General features: G+C 50.6%; 1 protein-coding gene across 5 annotated transcripts in view; it reads left to right on the top strand.

Moving 5' to 3' along the window:
• The window catches only part of RXRG (retinoid X receptor gamma), a 42,332-nt gene that overhangs the window by 7,401 nt on the left and 18,618 nt on the right, over positions 1 to 16,313 (top strand). For 4 of the 5 annotated variants that reach the window (XM_033092457.1, XM_033092454.1, XM_033092456.1 and 1 more), the window contains exon 2: positions 7,930 to 8,177. In XM_033092457.1, coding sequence (XP_032948348.1) covers positions 7,959 to 8,177 — 219 coding nt within the window. In that variant the 5' untranslated portion in view covers positions 7,930 to 7,958. Of the gene's footprint in view, positions 1 to 7,929; positions 8,178 to 8,727; positions 10,033 to 16,313 lie in introns of those variants that run through there. The other variant, XM_033092459.1, reaches the window with a different exon arrangement.

Raw genomic sequence — 16,313 nt, 5'->3', positions numbered from 1 at the left:
ATTCGGACCCTGAAAACAAGCGATGCCGTGTGCGGTCCCCAGTGGTGACGTGACGTTGCAGTGGGGACAGGTGCTTCACTGTATTGTAAGATGACGGCAGCGTGTAGGAGACCGCCCATGTCCAGAGACTCAGAGAACGTGCTGGGACACAAAGCCCAGAGACTCAGAAAGGAGTGAGGTCTTGGGTCCAAGAGCTGCATGTGGACAAAATTGGTGTTCAGGGGCTCCAGGAACAAGGGGTGAGGGGGGCACCCTCAGCATGTGCCTAAAACACTCGCTGGCGTTCGTCTTGGGGGACCAGCTGGTACATGGTGTACAGTACACAGAACTGGTTTAAAGGGGACAGACAGCTGTTCCTTGTCAGTGGAGCCACCACGCCCCTGGAGCCTCTTCTGTGTTAAGGACGGCACGATACCCACCTGTACCAGCAAGGTTCGTGGTTTGTTGCTGGGTGTGAAAAGTGGTGTGTAAGCAAAATGCCCTTCACTACATGCAGACAGCTTCAGAGAAATTGTGCTGGACGAGGTAAATCACAGCAAGCTCACCTTGTCATTCTGAACCTCAGTTTAGTAATCTTTCTAATGGGGATGATTTCTGGCCTGCTGACAACTCGGAGCCAGTTTGAAGATTGAATGAAATGACAGTGGCCTCAGGAGAGACCGCTGTATCCACAGTGCCCGGCATGGACCTGGCACACTGTAGGCAACACACAATTTTTAGCTGAACCACATAACATGGAAATAAGTAGCACAGAATTATAAACAGTTGTATGAGTGTGAGGCAGAATGCCGTGGAGGAAATACGTAAGCTCAGACCGGGAGCCAGAGGACCCAGTGTTTTTGTCAGGACAGTGTGGCCTTGAGCAAATCATCAGCTTCTCTGGGATTCTCTTTTCTTCTGTAAAATGAGATGTCTCTTCAACCAAGTCTGGTGTCTAACCCAAAACAATATGGTGTGGCCTCATAGATGAAGGACGGACGTAATTAACCCGGAATGGTGATTAAGTTGTCAAGCTATGAATTAGTTTGTATTTGCTCATTCACCAAAAGAAAAAAAACAAACCCCAAAAAAGGTTGTTAAGCAAATAAGAGTGTAGAAATGTTGAGCCTATTTAAGCTCCATCTGTTTTCAAGCAATTTTAAAAGCATAGGAGGGGCGTCATTAGCATATTAACGGGGTGTAATTACATGAGTCTTTTAAAGCAGATTTTATAAAATCCCCACTTAATAACCATTAGCTTGTGGTACTTGAAACACAAACTCTTCACGTGTGTTACTTAGAAGTAATAAAATTGTAGTTTAAAAGTGATCTGCCAGCTTGTCACGAATTTAGACTGATTTTTCTCTCAATTGATCCAAATGAGTGAGGTTTTGCTATAATTATATATAATGCCGGTAATAATGAGGCTGATTATCAGCCTTTGCCTGCTTTCACTACATCCATCATTACAGATTTTAGGGGAGGGGCAGGGGTGCAGGGAGACGGAGCCACGGAGTGGGGCGTGGAGGAGAGGGAGAGAGGAAGGAGACTACTTCCCCCTCCCCTCACACAAGCACCAGCCAGCCAGCGGCCCTCCTTTCAGGATGGCAAGAACGGGTGGAGCTGCCCCGTGGCCGACGGGTGCGGGTGGCGGTGGTGTTGGGGGTACGGGGTGGGGGGGGACGCACTCACTCAGGGGGTCAGCCTATCGCATCTCTGTGCCCTCACATTCCTGCTGAGAGGCCCTGGGGCTGAGCCTAGGAGCTGAAGAAACGTCTCCCTTCCATGCCTTCCTTTATCTTCCCCACCGAGAGAGGGCTTCCCGTCCAAAGGTGCGGCTTGCACTGTGCTCCCCACGCCCTCAGAATTCAGCATCTCCTGTCTCGGTGTCCACGTGGGTTACAGTGCTGAGCCCGCGCCTCTGAAACTCCCTCCTGCCCAGTCACAGGGTGGTTGTGCAGCGCAGATGCGTGAAAGTGCTTCTGGAAACGCCGACAACAATTCAAATATAAGAAATGCAGCCCGCAATTCCCCGGGCCTGAGTGCGCCTCCTGCTCCTGCGTTAGGGGGCGGGGACAAAGTGGGGCTCAGCTGGGAGCCCCCGTGCAGGGATCAAAGCTGCGCTTAGAATGGGGAGGGTCCTCGTCCGAAAGAGCCAGGCCCAAGCCCTGAGAGTGGCCAGGAAGGGCGGGAGGGGGACAGAAACTGGGCCATGGAGGCATGAAGGAGGGGCTGGGGTCCACTTCCCATGGTGTTGGCATGCTCTGAGTTTTATGGGTCCTTTAAATGGAATTTTCAACTTGCCAATTGAGAATTCCAAGAAGAAAATTACAAAAAAGAATAAACACTTTTTCTAAATGAATTTTTTAAATATAGTCACTGTATATGTAGCAAGAAAGCTACAGCTTAGGGTTTGGGTTTTTTGTTTGTTTGTTTGTTTTTTGCATATTTTGGAATGATTTGTTTATTTTTCTAACTTTACCAAAGTTTGCGCTTGCACCTCGATAGAACAGGGATATTTTAAACCACGTGGCTGCAGCAATGTTGTTTTAAACGTTCCCCCCACACACACCTTATTATTAGCTTATAAATGTATCAGGAAGAAATAACATTTTGTGTAGGCTTTTTCTAAAAAGTTCCGTGTTATTTGTCCAGATTTTAGATTCTCAGAGTAAATGTCATTTACAGATGAAAACCACAGGTAGCCGAGTAACTGCTGTAAGGACTTACACAGCCCGTGTGTACGCGGTGGGGCTGGAATTAAAATCCACACCTGCAGCTCCCCCCCACCCCCAGATTCAGACACTGTGTGTGTTGTTTACTAGCCGTGATCCCTCGAGCAGCTTATTCGGTGTCGCTATCGCGCAGTTTTCACACTCGTACCATAGGGGTGAGAGTGCCAGACTCAACTTGGTAGGTAGGAAATGTGTCAATATATATATAGATAGATAGATAGATAGATATGAAAGTGTTTAGCTCTGGCTCATGGCAGTTGCTTACACATTATCTGCTGTCATCGTTGCTGTTACTCAGGGGAGGAGGTGACACCAAAATGCCCTCACATGCCAGCCCACGCCGACCCCACTTAGCAGCCTGTCTGTGTGTTGCAGGCCGAGCAGGGAAAGGATGGATGTGTGAGTTCCCCTTAGAGAAGGAAGAACAGGCGAGGGGTCTGAATATTCTCTGATTCTCAGGCGGATGCGCCCATCCCTCCATCGGAGCGGAGGAGGCAGGCTTGGGTGTGAGAGATGGTGCCATCCGTGAGGGGAGCCCGGTGGGGTCTCCGTGTGCTCCCTGACTTCGGATGGCGGGAACTGGCGCTTAGAAATAGCGACTGTTTACCTCTGTCCCCTTCCTCGTGGATGGGTATTAATAGTTATCAGTGATTCATTTCAAGTTTCCATTTCGTCCTGAAGAAGGTTGCTCATGGGACAGCAAGCTCTCTGCCCTGACACAGCAGCAAATGGGTGGGAACACCACGCCCTTTGCTCCTGTCTAGCCAATCAGAAAGACCCATGCGTGACATTTTCCTCTTATTGGCTGAGGATGAGGTTGCTAAGCAACTTCCTCACCTTGGTAAGAATTCGGTAGTTCTAAGTACCAGGGCCGCTCTTTCTTAGTAAGTCCCCCCCCAGCACACACACACACACACACACACACACACACACACACACAGTTTGTTATTCAGAGATTTAAAAGGTTTTGGTTTTGGTAAACATCAGGGACATGGATTTCTTTTGCAAACAATTTCTATTGATGTACTCCGTATACTGTTATATACATTAATTAGCAAAACAAATCCCATTCATTGATTAGTCAGCAGATATTTTTGAGCATGTACTGCATTTCAGGCGAGTGCCGGGCACCTCGGTGATAGCTGCTGGCAGCCGGGGGGTGCAATTAAAGCTGCGTGACCACCAGTCGGGTACCAGACATTCAGATGGAGGTCAGCGTGGAGGACCTCTGTGTCAGGCTGGATTACAGGAGCTGTGGCAGGTCCTAGAGGAGGGCTGGCTGATGGTGCGACCGTCTGGGCCTAGAGCACTGGCTACTTACTAACCAACTTAGAAGTTAAGGATTACGCACAGTTGGCATGTCCCTCCGTGTACGGTAATGGTTGTCCTTAATAGAGTGTTTGCTGTTGGTCTGGCTTGGACTAACCCTTCACGTACACAATGTGTGATGGCATCAGGCCAGAAGCAGCCCCGCCATCACAACGTTTACAGTATAGTACGGAATTGTTGCAGCTGCCGCTGGGCCAGAGGTCGTGTGTGTCTCCATTCATGGGTGAGGAAACGGAGCCTCAGAGAGGTCAAGTTCTCAGATTCAACCTAGCACGTTTTGGCTTCAGAGCCCTATTTTCTCATAGGTGACCCCCCTGATGCCATGCGTAGTGCACGATGCCCTCGGCAATTTTAGGAAGTGACAGATTCCCAGCAGCTCTGGTTCCTGGTGACACACCGAGAGCCGGAAGGTCTGACGTGACCCAGCTGATGGGGACTGGCCTCCCGGTGCAGATGCAGCCCATCCAGACTGCCACCCGCCCTTCCTTCTCTTAGATGCCAGGGAGCCACATGCCACCTCAGGAACAACGCTGGGAACACACGAGGGTCTGAGGGGCCACTGAGCGCAGGCTCCTTGCTGGGAGAAGGAGGCCCAGGAATGTGAAAGCCTTCCCCAGGTGTCTTGTAGGAGAGGAGAGAAGCTCCTGAGAAAGTCCGCCAGCCCTTCCCATCAGATAAGTTAATTTTTATAAGAAAGAACCAGTGCTGGAGCAAGGAGAATGAGCCGTGTGGGATGCAGAACGGTGTGTTCCCCAAGTGTCTGGCAGTGGGTGCGACATGAGTGGGTCCAGAGGGTGTCAGGCCAGGGAGCCGGCAAGGCCGATGGGACGCAGAGCAGGAGCATTATCTGGAGGGCCAGAGAGAAGCCGCAGAGAAAACCCAGACTTCGGTTTTGGACTAGACACCGGGTTTCTGGAAAACGTGTGGTGACTTGAGCTCCTGGCTCTGGTCCCGTGTGGCTCTGACGAAAAAGGAGTGCAAGTGAGTGAGGCTACAAAGATGTCACCGACAGGTGTGCTTTAGTATCTACTTTTGAGAAAGGACGAAAGTTCCATGGAGAAGCACTTTTGTCACCAAGGTCATTGTTTCTTACCTTTTCTAAAAGCAAAGCTGTTTGTTCCTAAGAATCCACCCTGAGTCATTGTGGGGGACAGAAAACCAAAATGGATTTGTGTGAGATGTACTGTTTGCCTTTTCAAGTTGTAGTTTTTAAAAATGTGTTTATGAAGTATCTTGCCTCTTCTGGGTCACTGACTCCGTAGAAACAAAACCCCATTTTTAAAGCCACGGCAAACCAAGCTTTAACTCACGGTTTCGTTCTTTCTTGCAGTGTACCATTCTCACCAATGCGTGGTCAGGGACTATATATGACAGTCATTATTATTATTATTATTATTATTATTATTATTATTATTACTTTTAAATGTGCTTTACATTTCAAATCTCTCTCACATCATCTCATTTTATTTTTGAAACAACTTTCGAGTTCTCCAAAGTCCCTATCTGTATATTTTTGTGCAGGTTGAATGATGTTTAAGTATCGTGCCTTTGCAGACTAATTTCATGATATTCTACATATTGAGTTTCCTGGTATATGGAGTATAACTCTCTCTTAGGTCAATTTTTTTTTTTTTTAAACTTAAATAGCTATTTTGGGGAAGATAATTCCATGCAAAAATGGAAGCTCGGTCACTAGCTATAAACAGAAGGAAACAGGAAAAATAAACATAAAACTGATAATGTTTTATAAGGTTTACCTTCATACCACCCACAATGTCCATTCCCACTGGTGGCACAGGTTCCACACCTTGGGGAGTCTTGGGTTGATGCATGTGTGCCTGTCTGTCCTGTCGCTCTAAGACCCGTGGCAGGTACTGGGTGTCACCCGGGGGGCGGGGGAGGGGGGACAGGCACTGTCTCTCTGAGATCCCTGAGAAGCAGAATAAAAAGGAGAGTTGCAGCGCCCTTTGGTCTGTTTTTGGAAAGCTGGAGCGGGAAGGGACGGTCGGTTTCCTTCAGACGGCGTGGCTGTGGGGCGTCCCAGCAGAGCTCCCGGCTCCTCGCCCATCAGGTCACATGCTGTGTGAGTGACAGGCTCAAGGTACACCCTGGCATCTGTAAATGTCACCGCCTTCCAGGGCCTCACAGAGTCTAACATGGTTCTTTCCAGTCAGTTGCCGTCTGGGAAGATTTGGGTTTTTCTGGCTTGGGTTCTGGGAAGCTGCTCTCTTCTCTCTCCTTCAGGTGAACTTCCACGTTGAGGTCACTTCAGAATTGAGTCGTCTATACCTTGTGATGTGACGGCTCCACCTCGTCTCTGCTGTCCTTGACAGGGCGAGCAGTAGAGAGTCTGGGCTTCACATCGATAGCTTGAATCTGGGCTTTGTCACTTCCTACCCGGCCGGTACCACGCACTGTGCTTGAGGTGGGGAAACAAAAACAGACCCTTTCCCCCCCTCTCAATTTTGTGGAAGAGACAGGGAAATAAACAGGCTCTTATTTAGAAAACAAAAGAGCATCAAACCAGACCAGAAATACCATGGAAGGCTTCCTGGAGGAGGTGACACTTGAGTTAGTCTTGAAGGATGAATAAGAATTCACTAGAAAACAGAGGTGGGGGCAAGTCATCCCAGAACTGGGAGCAGCATGGGGGTGAGACAGCTGGCATTTCCTCGTGTGTAAAAGGCTGGAATGATCCTCACAGGCGTGTAGTTAGGATAACATGAGTTACCATGTGGAGATGAGTGCTGTTTGGGCCACATAACTAATGTCTGACCTGGTTGTCTGAGCCCCGGCCCTGCTCCTGCATGAAATCACAGCCAGCTGCGGGACTTAGAACGCGGCGGTTGGGATTTATCTGTTGACTAGCTGTCCCTCATAGACTGAAAGTCTCCAGGTGGAATGACGCCAGGTCACAGCTTTCTCGGGTACGGCAGTGACTGTTCTCTCCACAGCTAGACCCTAACTAAGCGAGCGGAAGCTCAAGAGAGACTCCAGCTTGACCTTTTCCCAGTGGGATGTTTATGTTTAAGACGAGTCCCACAGCGGAAACACCGACTCGAAAAGATGTATCACCCCCACGTTCATCGCAGCGCTATTCACCAGAGACGAGACATGGAAGCAGCCTAAGTGCTCGTGGATGGATGAATGGATAGAGGAGACATGGCATGTAGTATATACATTGGAATATCAGTGTCATAAACAGGGAGGAAATCCTGACATTTGCGACAACATGGATGGACCTTGAGGGCGTTCTGCTACGTGAAATAAGCCAGACAGAAAGACAAATAACTGTGCGATCTCACTTATATGTGGAATCTAAAACAAAGCAAAACAAAAACCAAACTCGTAGAGCCCGAGAATAGATTGGTGGCTTCCGGGGGAGGGATGGGGAGAGCTGTGTTCTCCTGGGCTGTGAACCCCTGGCCTGGGCACCTTCGTAAACGTTTGTTAGGACCAGCATGTGGGAGCTGTTGTGAGTGAATGACTGTCTCCTGACTTGCAGGCTCAGCCCTGCCCCTGTTCTCACAGCCACAGGAATTTGAGGCGGGGGATTCTGGAGCAGCCTGGGCACCTGCTCACTCCACCCTACCTGGTGGGCGGGAGGGTATTGACTCGTCCTCCCTGTGTGGCTGGCCCAGCCCTGGGGACCTGCAGGCTGTGCCCTGTGGCCCTGGCTGTTGACCTGATGCAGCCCAAGCGTGGCTTCCGGTGGGGCCCAGAGAAGTAAAACATCAGTGAGGTTCCGTCCTGCAGCAGCTCTGTCCCCTCTGGTCTCTGCTTGCCGTTGCTCGGCCAGCTTGGTGTGGAGTGAGCACCTGGGGTCCCCAGTGCCATCTCTGCACTCCCCCAGCCTGCATCACCTGTGCTCGTCTTCTCCCTACAGGCTCCCCCGGCCACTCTGGCTCCACGTCCATGAGCCCATCAGCAGCCTTGTCCACAGGGAAGCCGATGGACAACCACCCCAGCTACACAGACACCCCAGCCAGTGCTCCGCGGACTCTGAGTGTGGTGGGCACGCCCCTCAATGCCCTGGGCTCTCCGTATCGAGTCATCACGTCCACCATGGGCCCGCCCTCAGGGGCGCTGGCAGCCCCGCCAGGAATCAACCTGGTAGCCCCGCCCAGCTCCCAGGTAAGTGTGCTCCCCACCAATGGCAGCAGCTTCAGTCAGGCTCCCCCTCAGCAGGTGCTCGGTGTGTGGTTGCCAAAGGGGCTGGGCCGTCTCTGCAGACTCCCTCGTGCTTGTGGGGCAGCCCTGGAGAACTGACGACGCCTCACGGTCCGGGAGACTGTGGCCCAAAAGGAGCCAGCCCCGTGGTCCTAAGCGGTCGGCCCTGGTGGTGAATTCCGCATTTCTCAGGAGAGGGGCTGAGTGTGTGGCAGACACAGCGCTGCTGTTCCAGGGCCCTAGAGGATGGCCTGGCGCCTTTCGCTTCCTTCTGGCCATGCTGAGTCACCAGCCTTCCCGCCTTGTAGTGGTCAGCGGCTGCTGTGACGGTGCCGCACGACAACCAACCCCCAACTGTCGTGTGTCACAAAAGCACACACATTTTTTCCCTCACTCACAGTTTGTGTGTGGGTCAGGCTGGCTCTGCTCCCGAGGGTGGGTGAGCCGGGCTGGGCTGTGGCTGGATGCACATCTGCTCCTCGTGTCCTAGTCTGCAGGAGCGGCGGCTGCTCGGCAGGGCACGCTTTCCTCGTGCTGTGTCACAGGCGTGCCAGAGTCCAAACAGCATCAGGAAAGCACAGTGCGGTCTTCTCGCCAGGTCCACTAACATCCCGTCGACCTGAGAAGACCGTCTGGCTGACTCCGGCGTGGGGCAGGGAGACAGGCTGTGCCTCTGTGGTGGGAGGTGCTGCAGAGACAAAGGATGTGGGGAGTCAGGAGCCAATCGGGGCCCCTGTGGGGCCTCGCGGGGGACGTGGTGCGTCATGCAGCCGACTGTCAGTGTCGTGCGTGCTGTCCTAGGTGTAGGGGCAGAACCGAGGGAGCACAGAAAAGGGACCTGCCCTCTAGCCTGTCACGTGTTCCACGAGGGGCCCCTCAGAGGAGTGGGGACCCGACAGTAGCGGAGATGGACAGGTTGTGATGCCTCTCTCACACTCTGCAACCCACAGAGCTCGTGAAGCTCTGCCCTGCAGGATGAGGGACCTTCAGCAGGTTGGTTTATTCGTTTTCCTTCATGTGAATGGATTCCAGGTCAGAGCCGGTAGGTTAGAGACAGAAAGAGATGTTGAAGTTCTGGGAGCAACAGTGAAATTTTGCAAAGCGTGTTCGTTCCCCCAAACACCCATATTTGAGCTCCTGCTGTGTGTCAGGCACCATGTGACACTGTCCTAGTTTCTGGGGATAAGCTCTGAACAGGTGGCTGAAGTTTTTGCGCTCATGGCAGTTACACTGGAGCAGGCAAGATGGACGGAAACCAAATGAATGAACGAGATAGTTTCATGTAGCAGTCATCATATCCACGAAGCAATAAGCGGTGAGGTGGTAGACGCCGACGGGGCTGGGGGGTGGGGAGTGGGCCAGCCCCTCCCTGCAAGCCGGCTTTCGGCAGCCACAGTGCCGTCTGACCGAGCCCAAGCTGGCCCATAAATTCATCTTCACAGCCGTGTGCGTGGCTGGGCCGCTATTCCTGGACCGTTTGTCTGTACAGAGGGATTGGGGTTGAAAGGTCAGCTGAAAGCTTGGTCCTGGCCAACTGGGCTGTGTGCAGAGGCCGAGGCCAAGTCTGCTTGGGAGCTATATTCAGCTTGCCAGGAGCTGGTGGGGCTCAGCGGCCCCAGACACCGAGCAGCCTGTGGGCTGGGGCTCCTCACCCACACGGCAGCGACACTTCTCCCAGTGAACTAGAGGACACAGGACGTCCCGTGCCCTTGGTGTTACCACGGCGAGTTGGAGCTGGAACAATCTGGATAATGGCATCGTGCTGTCCTTGAGCGGGATGGGGTCTGAGAGGGACGTCCTCCCGTGACCTGGGTCTGGGGTAAGTCCTCCGACTGGGGTGAGAGGATGAGGGAGGGGTTCGGGGGGCCAGCAGACAGGCAGGTCTCCTGTTCTGGGCTCTTAGTCGGTGGTGGAGCTTTTCCATTTGCTCTTGTTGGACCTTCCATGTTGAAGAGGAACGAGAACTGACCTGACTGTATGGAGGCAGGGCCTGTGTAGCTGTTTGCAAATCCCTGACGTCTCTCTCAGTTCCTTCTCTTCTCTTGTGGGCTAACAGATCTGGCCCTGATTAGCCTACAGTGATTTTATGAAAATCAAAGGAGACGTGGATTTGGAAAATCACTTCTTAAGTGCTTACAAAGCTCTATGACAATAAGTTTATTATTTTTATTATTATTGGGCCTGGGTGACGTGTATATACACCTGATCGTTGATTCAGGTGTCCTCTGTTGCTGGAAGGCTCTAGAGAAGTTTATTTCAACAAGCATTCACTAAACTCGGTGCTGGAGATTAAAAGTGTATAAGACTGGGCCTGCCCTGGAGAGTACGTGAGGGGATGAGCAATCCTCAAAAACATCGACTGTGTAATTGGGAAGGTATTTATACAGCTTCCAGACAAAATAATGTAGGCTCATTTTCCTGAGTGTGAGTGTGTGTGTGTGTGTGTGTGAGCGTGTGTGTATATGTGTGTGTGTGTATAAGTGCGTGTGTGTATGTGTGAGCGTGTGTGTATGTGTGTGAGGGTGTGTGTATATGTGTGTGTGTCTATGAGTGCGTGTGTGTATGTGTGAGCGTGTGTATATGTGTGAGCATGTGTATATGTGTGTATGAGTGAGTGTATGCGTTAATGTGTGTATATGTGTGTGAGCATGTGTGTATATGTGTGTATGGGTGTGTGTGTATGAGTGTATATGTGTGAGCATGTGTATATGTGTGTATGAGTGAGTGTATGCGTTAATGTGTGTATATGTGTGTGAGCATGTGTGTATATGTGTGTATGGGTGTGTGTGTATGAGTGCATATGTGTATGTGTATTGTGAGCATGTGTGTGTGCGTGTCTGCGTGTGCGCTTGTGAAATGCTGCATATCTGTAAGTGTGATGTCTGTTGGTTGCACCTGGAACACGCCCTGTATGTCACACCTCTCTCTGTCCCCTCCCGACCCAGCAGCCTGACTAGGGTTGTGTCCAGATAATTCCTGCCCAGGTGGTGATTGATAACTGAGTTATTATCCTTTCAGGTGTTTGCACTGTTATAGTAAATACTTAGATAATAACAGTTGCAACATTAGCGCTAGAACAGACCTTAAAGATCATCTCATTTAAGAATTTTTAAAAAGTTAAGCATAGCGGCATTTCTTCAAGCAAAAGCACGTTTGAAAGCCTCATGTACACGCCAAACAAAAACAGGCCTGCGAACAAGGGCAGGAGCCGTGCCGCCTCCGCCGTCTCCCTCCACCGTCTCCCTCCACACCCCGTCCCCCACACTGAGATCTGTAGGTGAGGAGACGGAGTATCAGTGAAGTGACGTGGCCACGATCGCACAGCGAGGAAGTGGCAGGTGTGGACAGGAACCCAGGGCTCCTCTCTCCCCGTGGGAGGCCCAGGCGCCTTTCCCCTCATGACAAAGTCCCTCGTGAGAGTGATGGAGCGCCACTAGAAGGAGTCCATTTCCTGGGAAAGGAGCGCCTGCCTGCAGCCAGCCGGCCGGCCACGTATCTGCCTTCAGTGGACTAATTTGTGCTGAAAGCAGCTCAGAAATGTGGGACCCAGTGTTCAGTGATGGCTGCAGGGCATCCAAGCAGCGCTGCTCATCCCTGGGCTGAGTCTGCATAGGGCAGACAGGCCAGCCACGTGTGTTTCTATCCACCTCTCGGGGAGCAGCCAGCCGCCTGCTGAATCTAGCGCTAAAGTGCTCCCTTCAGTGAGCTGCTTCTAATGGAAGGAGACAGCGGGGGCTGGGGAATGGGGGGGCAGCAGGCGGCTAATGGGTTTGCACTCTGCTGGCTGCCTCCCATCTCTCGCCATTGCTCTGAGTCCACACAAACCCCAAGGGCAGAGGGTCTGATGGGGGAGGCCATCCATCTCCTGCCCCAGCCAGTCCCTCCCACCACTATCCGGACTCAGAGGTGGAGGGCTAGGGGAGGGGCTGCTCCAGGGACAGGAAGCTGCCAGGGCCCGAGGGCTGAGGGTCTCCTGTCACATGAGACAGACAGTGTGGTAAAGGAGGAATGAGGCGCTGGGTTCCAGCTTCAACCTGTTAGACCTGGGAAGGCACCTGGCTGGTACCTGGGCAGGTGCACAGCCTTCGGGGTCTCTGCCAGTCTTCCCTTGTGCTGCTGCCCCATTGGCTTCACTGAGGCAGAGTTTTGAGGCCATTATTCCCGTGCTCAGAACCTCTAGTGACTCCTCAGTGCCTCCAACTTAAACCCACTTCCGGTAGCCAGGCAGCCAAGCCCCGGCCTGGTCACAGCCTGCGTCCCACCCTCTCCCCAACCATCCCCCCGACACACACACCTGGGCTTCACTCCCACTCCTGTTCCTGAGGCCTTTTGCCCGTCACTGGCACATCCAGATCCTACCCATCTGTGAAGCCGTCAAGTCCCAGCCAAATGCCACTTCCTTCAGGAAGTCTTCCCTGATCTCTGCTGCGTATGATCTTTCCTCCCTGAACGATCCTAACTGACCTGTAATCCACTACCCCAATGGCCAGTTCCTTGAGGCAGCACCTGCATCTTCCTTTTTGCATCCCTGCAGGATTTCTGAGCGAACAAATGAATAAACCACTGGAAGGCTCCATTTCCTCATCTGAAAAATAGGAAGACCTTGTAGGGGTGTTGGGAGGGTTAAAATACTGGCTTAGCGCTGGGCAAGCTTTCCAGAGATGGTAGCCCGAACAGTAGCAATAACAGTAATTACTTTCTGTGCTCACCACAGGCTGTTGGAGCTGGTCCCGCGGGAGGGGAAGGTGGGTGAGGATCTCCTGACCCCAGGTGGCGGTGCCCTTCTCCTTATTCCTATGACTTTTCTTGTCCATAGGAGGATTTGGGGACAGAGCCATGGTCAGAGGGCTCTTTCTTTGGGATCATCTGACCTAGGATTTCCTGAGATGAATCTAAAGTGCCAATATCTGTTTCCTTGAGGCACTCGGGAAAAGTTGTTGCCTGGTAGAAGCCTCCTCAGCTGTTTCTTAAAAGTCAATATGCATCTAAATGTATCATGTATCTTGAAATAATAACAACCCAGTATTAGGACACCATCAAATAATTTTCTGACAGCCTCAGCTGAGAAATGGAATCCATCAACTTCCCTGGCGGGTGTGGGCTCACTGACTGTAGAATTCCTAGCACATGGTGAGATGTTGGCTGATAAACAAACACTCAGAATTCTTGTCTGAATTAAGCCAATTTTATTGGAATGATTATAGCTACAATTATGGACCACCTACTGTGTGCCAGACATTTTGATGGGCATCTTACATCACTGTCTCATCTAGACTCTGTATGTTAGGTGTTACCAGGCTCAGTTTACGGATAGGAAACGGAGTCAAAGATGATAAGGAACTTCTTTGAAGTCTTGCAGCCAGTAAGGGCGGGCTGGGAGTCACGCACAGCGACGTTTTGTCCCCTCCCCCAGTAACGCTTCACCCTGGCTGCACAGCTTTACCTGGTCAACTTAGCAGAATGCCAGGACCGGTGGCCCACGGGGGCACTGACTCAGAATTTCTGGGCGTGGGGTCCAGGCATCAGATCATTTCAGAGCTCCCAGGTGTACATCCAGGGTCGGAACTACTGTATTACACCACACCAACAAAATGCTGGATATGAGATGGTGACGTCTTGTCTTAGCCTTGCGTGAAAAGGAAGACGAGCAGGAGAGAGAGAGAATTCTCCCATCACATACACGTTTTCATCCCTCAGACAAATGAATTTTTAAAAGTTCCCGGTGACCTTGATTTCAGGGCGCTGCAGGTTGTGTCTTCTTGTTTGTATCCCTCCGGCGTTGAAGCCAGCGTCTCTGCCCAGCCCCGGTACACAATAAATTCTGAGTGAATGGAAAAAGCGCACACATTTTGAAGGAACCTAACTCAGCCTCTGTTGTATTTTATGTATTATTGATCATTCCTTCTGTCCCAAAGGCTTTGACCACAGCAGAAAAATCCTACTTTTGGTTCAGCGTGAGAATCCCGTTGGTCAGGCAATATGACACACTCCCTGTGGACCGTACTGAAGACAGAGGCCACCCTGAACCCCCACATAGCCCCCAGCTGCCCCTATGGGGCACTGCAGCAGCTCTGCAGCACCTTGGGAGTTTCTTAATTGCGGTGCTTGTCTGACTCCTCAGGGAGAGCGTGCATTTCTGAGCCGTGAGAGGCAGGTCGTCTGGACTTTGGCCCTTCTCAGTGCCCAGAATGTAGACCTGTACCCCCGGCCACTCAGAAGTGCTGATGGGTTTCTGGCTCACGTTTCTCTAACTTGTTTCCTTTCATGAATCAAAACCCTTAGGAGCAGCGTCTCCCCAAGAGCCCTAGGGGTTCAAAGGGGGTGCTGGCTGTGATTGGGCCGAGGAGAGGGACGCAGGCAAGCTTCATGGGTCAGCCCTCGTCCGTCACGTGTCCGGCTCACGTTGGGCACTGGCAACACAAAGCAGACAGCCTCTGCCTCCACAAAACTCTTGCTTTCACAAGAAGATCACTTCCTCCTTCAAAAATATGGCCTGGGACTTTCTCCCCTATTTTGGTGGCACTGCAATGATTCGGGCGTTTGGTTCAGCATCTTCATGGCTCCTTGACCGCACGCATATCCTCTCCTCCATTTTACTATGAACTCCTAAGGGCGTGTATTTTTATCTGCCTCGTGCCCCAGCCAGGCACAGCGCCTGCTTGGTGAGTACTCTGTGAATGTTTGTTGACTGACTAAGTGAAGGGATTCGCAGGGTTTCTTGGCTCTCGGGGAGTCTGCCTTTTGCCCGAGGGCCCTAGCTCCTCTTGGAACACGGCTGCAGAGGCATTCAGGACTTAATAAAAAATTTAAAAACGCACAGTGGAATTGTCCCAAGTGTGCCGTTCATTGTGGATTTCTAGCTCACACAGGACGCAGGAGCGAAGTGAACAAAAGCCAAGAGCTCGGACGCAGACATGCTGTGATTTTTGGTTTAGGTTTTGGCTTCTAGAAATGATTTAGTTCCTTTTGCCCCACTTGTTTGCTCCCTTAAATTTGTATCGCACACAGGTATTTGCAGGTACTCTATGCTGTGAAAGTACTTTTTTGTGGTAGAGAAAGAGATGTTTATTATTTTTTTTTTAAATTTATTTTTTTCAATTACAGCTGACATTTCATATTACTTTATATTACGTTCAGATGTACAGCATAGTGGGTAGACATTTATATAACTTATGAAGTGATTCCCCTGATAAGACTAGTGCCCACCTGGCACCATTCTTGGTTATTACAATATTATTGACTCTATTCCCTATGCTGTACCTTACATCCCTGTGTCTGCATTTATAACTGGAAGTTGGTACTTCTTAATCCCTTCACCTTTCTCCACCAGCCCCTCAACCCTCTCATCTGGTGACCATCAGCTTGTTCTCTGTATCTATGGGTCTATTTCTGTTTTGGTTGTTCGTTTATTTTGTTCTTTATATTCCACGTATAAGTGAGAACATAAGGTATTTGTCTTTCCCTGTCTGATTCATTTCACTTAGCATTATATCCTCTAGGTCCATCCATGTTGTCACAAATGGTAAGATGTCATTCCTTTTTATGGCCAAGTAATATTCCATTGTATAAATGTACCACAGTTTCTTTATCCAGTCGTCTATTGATGGGCAGTTAGGCGGCTTCCATGTCTTGGCTGTTGTAAATAGTGCTGCAGTGAACACGTGCAGATATCTTTCTAAATTAGTTTGTTTTCTTCAGATAAATACCCAGAAGTGGAATTGATCAGTCATATGGTAGTTGTATTATTAATTTTTTGAGGAAACTCCAAACTTTTTTCCATAGTGGCTGCATCAATTTGCAATCCCTCCAACAGTGCACGAGGGTTCCCTTTTCTCCACATCCTCGCCAACACTTGTTGTTTGTTGATTTATTGATAATAGCCATTCTGACAGGGGTGAGGTGGTATTTATCTCATTGTGGCTTTAATTTGCATTTCTCTGATGATTAGTGACATTGAGCATTTTTTCATATGTCATTGGCCATCTGTATGTCCTCTTTGGAGAAATGTTTGTTCAGCTCCTCTGCCCATTTTTTAAATTGGATTAATTGTTGTTGTTGTTGTTGTTGTTGTTGTTGTTGTTTGGTGTTGAGTTGTATGAG

The sequence above is a fragment of the Rhinolophus ferrumequinum genome, chromosome 22, assembly GCF_004115265.2.
Source record: "Rhinolophus ferrumequinum isolate MPI-CBG mRhiFer1 chromosome 22, mRhiFer1_v1.p, whole genome shotgun sequence".
NCBI classification, from domain to species: Eukaryota; Metazoa; Chordata; class Mammalia; order Chiroptera; family Rhinolophidae; genus Rhinolophus; species Rhinolophus ferrumequinum.
This window is presented reverse-complemented; position numbering and strand designations above follow the sequence as displayed.